Source organism: Mesoplodon densirostris, chromosome 7, assembly GCF_025265405.1.
Source record: "Mesoplodon densirostris isolate mMesDen1 chromosome 7, mMesDen1 primary haplotype, whole genome shotgun sequence".
Taxonomy (NCBI): Eukaryota; Metazoa; Chordata; class Mammalia; order Artiodactyla; family Ziphiidae; genus Mesoplodon; species Mesoplodon densirostris.
This window is the reverse complement of record NC_082667.1, coordinates 87,089,823-87,097,429: the sequence shown is the minus strand read 5'-3', so window position 1 is coordinate 87,097,429 and position 7,607 is coordinate 87,089,823. Positions and strand designations below refer to the sequence as shown.

General features: G+C 48.9%; 1 protein-coding gene across 1 annotated transcript; it reads left to right on the top strand.

Annotated features, from left to right (window-relative positions):
- Positions 1 to 1,611: 1,611 nt before the first annotated feature.
- LOC132494213 (speedy protein E4A-like) lies at positions 1,612 to 6,899 on the top strand. Its single transcript, XM_060105224.1, has 6 exons — positions 1,612 to 1,681; positions 2,316 to 2,374; positions 2,859 to 2,944; positions 4,466 to 4,634; positions 4,795 to 4,899; positions 6,720 to 6,899. The coding sequence occupies exons 1-6, from the start codon at positions 1,612 to 1,614 to the stop codon at positions 6,897 to 6,899; spliced, it is 669 nt and encodes a 222-aa protein (XP_059961207.1).
- Positions 6,900 to 7,607: the final 708 nt, after the last annotated feature.

Sequence of the window (7,607 nt, the reverse complement as noted above, 5' to 3'; positions counted from 1 at the left end):
ACAGGGAGATCAGCTCGGTGCTTTGTGTCCGCCTGGAGGGGTGGGATAGGGAGGGTGGGAGGGAGACGCAAAAGGGAGGGGATATGGGAACATATGTATATGTATAACTGATTAAATTTGTTATAAAGCAAAAAGAAATTAAAAATAAAGATGAAGAAAAAAAAGAATAAAATTTTGCCATTTATGACAAAAAAAAGAGAGGGGTCTGGATACCTTGAGGGGGATTTTGGAGGACGGGCAGAGGTTGGGTCAGTGGCAGGAGATACCATTTACCCCTGATCTCTGGGACAAGTGCACGCATAGGTCTGACAGTTGTGTTTTCCTTCAAACTGGTTTCCTTCAAACTCCGATGATGACATTAGAGGCTTCCGACCTTCCCGATTGGATGGACCAGACTCCTTGGTGCTTGGCAGCAGTAGTAGACAACAGAATCTCGCCAGAGCTTCTCTCCACTGACAGTTGCCCCGCAGCTTGCAGAAGGGACGACCACTTGTGTTTAGCCCAAGTCCAGAAGAAGAGTTGGGACAAAGCAGAGTCTAGGCTTCGAGGAAGGGAAGAGTCTGGGAGACATCATGGACAATCGTCACCCAACTTCCCAGGCTGAGGAGCTGAACTCCCAGTCCAGCTCTTCAGGGTACCCCCTGGAGTTGACTGTCTATGAAGAAAGCCCAGGACCGTCAGGTGAGGGGGCTGGCATGAGAAGGAATTTCAGAGATTTGACCAGTAAGGAGGAAAGGGTACAGAGGTCGGGAAGGAGCACCTGCATAAGGTGCCTATGAAAGAAAGGAGACATTCAGAAAGCCAGGGATTGAGGGAGGAGAGCACAGGAGCTGGGGACACGGAACACCTGGGGAGCAAGAAACAGGGTTAGGAGATGAGATCCAAGGATGAGAGAAGAGGAGAGAGGAAACAAGGGGAGGGTTCTTTTTTTTTTTAATTCCTGGTGGGAGAAATTATCTACCATGAGAAAGTTTCGAGAACGGGAAGCTGGACAAATGACAAAAAGAGTCAGGGGAGGGATAGGTAGATATGGACAGAGAAAGATGGAAAGATGACTTGGGGCAAGGTCAGCGGTCTGTGAGACTGGAAAGCACGGGGGTGCTTCGGGGGGGGAGGCGGAGTCGGGGTGGGGTTGGGTGGTCACCAGTGGCTGAATTCCCAAGACGAGAGCATCATACTGTAGTCTCTTCTTCGTCAGCTCCCTGGGCTGGTTGCAGCCCCCCGCCTCAGCGCCCCGGCTGTAAGAGGGGGAGCTCAGTGGCGTTCAGAGCGGAGGTGGAGGGCAACACGGCCGCTGAGGCCCAGGACACCTGGGTCGTGGAGTCGCTGAGTGGGCTCAAGATGAAGCTGAAGCGACAGCGGGTGTCTTCAGTGCTGCCTGAGCACCACGAGGCCGACACCTGGGTCGTGGAGTCGTTCAGTGAGCTCAAGATGAAGCTGAAGCGACAGCGGGTGTCTTCAGTGCTGCCTGAGCACCACGAGGCCGACACCTGGGTCGTGGAGTCGTTCAGTGGGCTCAAGATGAAGCTGAAGCGACAGCGGGTGTCTTCAGTGCTGCCTGAGCACCACGAGGCCGACACCTGGGTCGTGGAGTCGTTCAGTGAGCTCAAGATGAAGCTGAAGCGACAGCGGGTGTCTTCAGTGCTGCCTGAGCACCACAAGGTCTTCAAGTGGATGCTTGGTAAGGACCCACCGCCCTGCCCAGCAACCTCCAATCCTATACTTGAAAAACAAACAAACCAAAACTTCCCATGACTACACTTTCCCAGTGGAAAAGAATTCCCTGCTACTTGGTGTGCTCTCCGTCCCTGGCGGACTGTCTACGGATAAAGGATACGGGGGACACATAAAAGATACAGGATGAGGTTAGACTTAGAAATGATACAAGACTAGGTTAGATTTAGAAATGATACAGGATTAGGTTCGCTTGGTTTCAACTGTACCCGAGACTCTAGCTCTTACTGGCCTTTTGAATCTTACTGGCATGTTCGGGGTGGGGGGAGGAGGGGCTGACAAGCCATCTTCACCCCATGACATGACTGTCAATTGAGACATTGGCTGAGAGTATCTTGATGCCCTCTGCAGGTACGTGAATGCATGATGAAGGGGCATCACTCCCTGTCACTCGGCCCCCCAAGAAGGGGAGTCACCCCCTTTCCTCCCACAGTGAACGGTCTTCCCTCCCCTCTTTCCGTCAGCTTCACCCTGGGCCACATCTTGGCATTTCCCCAGGGGGGCGCTGTTCACCCTCTTGGCTCTGGAATGCTCCCACGACAGCCCTGTTCCCACTGGCAACATCTGCCCTCTTTTCACAGAGGATCCCGTCGTTAAGAAATTCCTCGCCTGGGACAAAAACCTGGAAGTATCTGACAAGGTCAGTCACCCACTGAGATGGATTCCTGCTCCAGCGCCTGTTCTAGGTGGGCGCGCTGGGTGCTTTCTACACCCACGTTTCCACTCCCCTCCTAACCTCATGCCTTGTCAACACTTCCCTCCAGGGGCCTCGAGGTCCCCTCTGGGATCTGAGCCCCAGGAGTGCCCCTTTGGTGGTTGCTGCCTAAGTCCCCTCTCCTCTCAGCTCCTGGGGACTCGCCTTGGCTCCGGTTCATCGAACACCGTCCTGTGCCCGCGGCCCTAAGTCCACGCCCTCAATCCCACAGCCTCCCATCCTTGGAGCGCCGCCAACTCTGACCTTCTGTCCTCTCCCCTTCCCCAAATAATCAGGCTCACCCCACACGGGGGTCTCTCCTCCAAGTGGCACCACCCATTCCTCGTCCCCTGCTCCCTTCTCCCTCCCACTCTTTCTCCTCTTCCAGGATGTGACCTCTCTCCTACGTTTTTCCCCCTCTTTCCATCAGTATCTCCTGTTGATGGTGATAGCGTATGTCAGCCGGGCCGGGCTCCTCTCCTGGCAATTCCAGAGAATCCATTTCTTCATAGCTCTGTGAGTACCTTGCTCCATCCCCGCCATCAATATTCAACACCCTGGGAGGGCAGAGGGAGAGACGTGGGGCTCTGACCTTTCATCTATTTTTTTAAACCCCTTTGTACTGACTCTAGGTGTGAAAATGACAGGATTACGGTACCGTGGTTTCTTTTTCAAACCATGTTCTGTTTTTTATAGCATTCATGGTCAAAACAAACTACCCTAATGTCAATTAAAACACTGAAAGAAACAAAGCAAAACGCAAAACTTTCCTAAGAGGAGAGGAAGAAAGAACTGACACCATCCTGCCCCCGAGTAACAGACTTGAGACGTTTCCGGTTCGAATTCTCCGGTCTCAGGTCTTCCGACATCAGCACCAAGTGTGATTATCTTCCGTTTCTGCATTCCCACGACAAATGCCACAATCGGGGCCCGTATCACATAGCGCGGATTTGGTGTCAAATGCTCCCCACTGATGTTTCTTCCAAGTCTCCCAAGCCAGTTGGCTCTATTTGCCTGAACATCCTTCCAAAACACAGGTCTGACCGCTTCACACAATTTCATTGGCTAATGACATGCCAAATCAAGGCCAGAGTTCTGCGTTGGGATTTAACTCTCTCTGCAATCTCCAGCACACCGTCCTGATACTTTATTCCTGTGTTTCACTGCTCCTTCCAAATACCCTGCCCTCTAAGTTTCTATTGAGCTTTCTATCCAGGTATCTTTGCCATACATTTATCTGAAGAAAACGACCTTATCCTTAAAGTGGGTTCAAACACCAAAACCTTCACGATGCCCCATCTCCCTAACTTCTGCATCCCAGAGGCACTTTAGTTCAAATTGTATTATAATGTGATGCTTTGCATTATAGTCATTTCTTATCTCCCCCCTTCCCCTTCCCCGGTCCCACTAGACTACACACCATGTGGAAGGCAGGTCTCGTCAAAATGTCAATGCATTCCCAAAACACTCAGCACAATTCCTTTCATTGGGCAAATGTTTGTTATTGTGAGACTTGTAGGTAATCAGTATTGCATTTGGCCATGAGATAAAATGTTCATTCATTCATTCATTCATTCATTCATCTAACAAACCTTATAAAGTACACCCTACATGCTGGGGAATATGAGGTGGTGGGAACAGAGATTCACAAAAGGCTGTTGAATCCATGCATCAATATGAACCAAGCCCTAAATGTGTCATTTGCTAGGAGAGAGATGAATGCAGAAACAGATCAGATCAGCTCCTGCCCTCAGGAACTGTACATGTACCTACAACATAGGAAGAGAGGTGTGTGCACATAAAACAAGTTGAAGGGAACGGGGGGTTTGGATCGTGTCCTCAGCATCAAGGTGTGAGAGGCACCCTTCTGAAGGTCCTGCCTGGCAGTGGCTCCTTGATGACTGGGCGGCTCCCGGTGACGCTGGGCAGGGCTGGGTGGGTCGTGTGAGGATGCTCAGCCTGCCTCTTTTCTGGGAAGCTGATCTCAAGTGGAGGCCCTTCCTGTCCTGATGACAGCGACCTGATGTCTTTCCCCAGCTATGTGGCCAGCGACATGGAAGAGAACAACCAGGCCCCCAAGCAGGCCATCGTTTCGTTCCTCTATGGAAAGAACAGCTCGCAGCATGCCTTGTTCCACAAACTGCGTTCCCAGTTCATCCGTTCCATGGGCTGGAAGACATGGGTCACTCGGGAAGAGTGCGAGCAGGTGGGTGGGCTGTGGCGGTCTTGGGGAGGGGGAGGGACAGGGAGGAGGTGGGGATCATGGGGGACTCGGTTTGGGACTTGGGGACAGACGAGAAAGAACCGGAGGCTTGGCAATGGGAGGCAGCGGCATCCTCATTGCCAGGGGCTGTTTGTCTTTCCAGATCCAGGCTTTTGATCCAGAGCTCTGGGTGTGGGGAAGAGATCGCGCCCTCTTGCCCCAGAGGCCCCAGGACCACGCAGGCCTGAGGTCATCGGCCTGCGCAAAGGTAGGTCTGGGTGCGCAAAGGTGCGGGTGGAATGACGTGTTGTCTACTGAGGAAATCGGAGGAATCCCACTGCTGGACCCACATCACCTCTCACGCTGTGAAGGGGGCCAGCCAGGCACACAGCCACGTGCCGACTCTGCGCCAGCCACGGACTGACAGCCACACACAGACACCAGCACCGCGAGGCCCGTGGGCACCAGACCTCGGGGAAACCAGTTTGTCCCAGATGCATGGGTCTCACTGAAGTTATTTCACCCAATGCAATTGGGTCCAAATAACAGCTTTGACGAGATGGTGATTCTTTTCCATATACTGTGTTTCCAGTTTCTCTTTTTCATTCATTTTTGGCCTTACATCCCTCAGGGTTATGGGTTCTAGCATTTATCTACAACAAAGTAAATGTCTACAAACAGGATATTAGATAGAACAGCCCACACGTTCAATAAGAAAAGATGAATTATGACTAGCTTTATATTCATCCAAATTTACTTTCAAATTGCCTATGGCCAGATCACCTGTGACTCTTTATTCCCCCTGACTCACCACTTCTGGACCAATGATTCCTCTAGTACAATTCACCTTTTCCCCCTCACGTTTATGGTCAAGGGGGTTTATCACAACGACTGAAGGTTAACGAATGCCATCTTCAGCATGGCTTATTACAATTGACACATTAGAGTTCTACATGTGGGCAGAGGATTGAGCAAACATTTGGTTTAAATCTTGCAAACTAGCTGTCTTCATCCATTCAACCTGCCCTACTACAGACTGCGTTGCTTAGAAACAACACAGCACGGTCTCTTTTACAAGGGCAATAATCTCATTCATGAGGGCTTTACCCCATGACCTAATAACCTCCCAAAGACCCCACCTCCTAATACCAGCACCTTAGGGGTTAAGATTTTAAGATTTCAACATAAGAATTTTGGGGGACACAAACATTCAGCACATAACACTAACCAAGTTTAGGGCTGAGTATTATTTAAACATTAGGACCCAGGGACTTCCCTGTTGGCACAGTGGTTAAGAAACCGCCTGCCAATGCAGGGCACACAGGTTTGAGCACTGGTCCGGGAAGACCCCACATGCCACGGAGCAACTAAGCCCGTGCGCCACAACTACTGCGCCTGCGCTCTAGAGCCCACGAGCCACAACTACTGAGCCTGCGTTCTAGAGCCCGCAAGTCGCAACTACTTAGCCTGTGCGCCTAGAGCCCGTGCTCCGCAACGAGAGAAGCCGTCAGGAGAAGCAACGGAGAGTAGTCCTCGCTCACCACAACTAGAGAAAGCCCACACACAGCAACAGAGACCCAATGCAGCCAAAAATAAAAGAAAGAAAATAAGTAAATAAATGAAAAATTAATAATAACATAGACATTAGGATGCAGGGTTAGGGTTAGGGATCCGGCCTCAGGTCTCCTGGTCCACGATGTTGACTTGTCAGTGATGTCTGTAGTGTGCTTCCAAGTTCAGAATTTAAGTGGTGCCAAAGGACCAAGGTGAGTTAAGACTAAAGCAGCATTCTCCAAATGCCAGCTCCCTGAGCAGAATCACCTGGAGTCTGGGCTATAAAGCAGATTACTGGGCCTGACCTTGGGTGTATTCAGTAGTTTTTGGAGTCAGGGTCACCAAAGTCCAAGAATCGCACTTGAAAACAATGAATGGTTCAGGACTGGGGTTCAGAATGGAGAATTTGAGATAAAACTCCAATCATAAATGAGTCTCAATTCTGGTTAGAATTGACTAAGAATGTGAAAACCTTTATATCTGGACAGTTGCCACTTTGAAATCTGACATCCTTGCTCCTTCTCTTACTTCCAGATCACAGAGCCCAGGAGAGATGAGGATGTTCAACAAGAGGTCAATCCAGACACTGACGACAGCCGTGAAGAAGGAAGGGAGAAGCCTCTTGTGCAGATCATCGAGAAGAAGCCAGCATCTTCTAGAATGAGCGGAGGCCAGTTTTCGTGTTATACTCCTAGGAGCGGGGTGTGCTTCTAGGAGTCTGTGGCAGGACAATAAGAAAACAGGGTTTATTCAGATTCCACCCTTTTGGAAGGCACCACCTCAATTTTCAGATAATTTCATTTCCATCTCCCCTGAGACGAACATTGGAGGTCCCATTTTTTATACACTTGTTTGCCCCAGTCTAGAAGCATTTGAAGGTGGAGTGTAGTGGCTCAGAATAGGAGGGAATAACATGAAAATATATAATTAGAAAAAATATATATATATATAATTACAGCCACAGGGTCATGACTCATGACTTAAGTTTCACTGGCTTATTTTGAAAATGTCACCTATAAAATTATTGTATTTTTATATTTTATATTTATATATTTATTTTAAATAGTTTTGAAATAGTCTTCATTTTGAAACATCTTATTACTACAAACTTTTGTGATGAGAACTGTAGCTGTTGTATATTTACACATATATACAATTTTACTCACATTTTCAAGAGAGATTGTTGATTTTATCTATTACATAATATTTCCATTCTACTTATAGCATAGTGGGTATTTCCTCCCAATTCTTGTAAGCATAAATTTGTATTTTTTTAGTTCTCATTATTGAATTGTGGGAATTCAGTCCTAATTTTTTAACTTGCCTCAGCATGTTTGTATGTTATTTTAGATTGTTCAAGAGTACCGTGCGATGCAGCTTTTGGGGAACTACAATAAAGATGAAAGTCTTCTCACAGTCAGG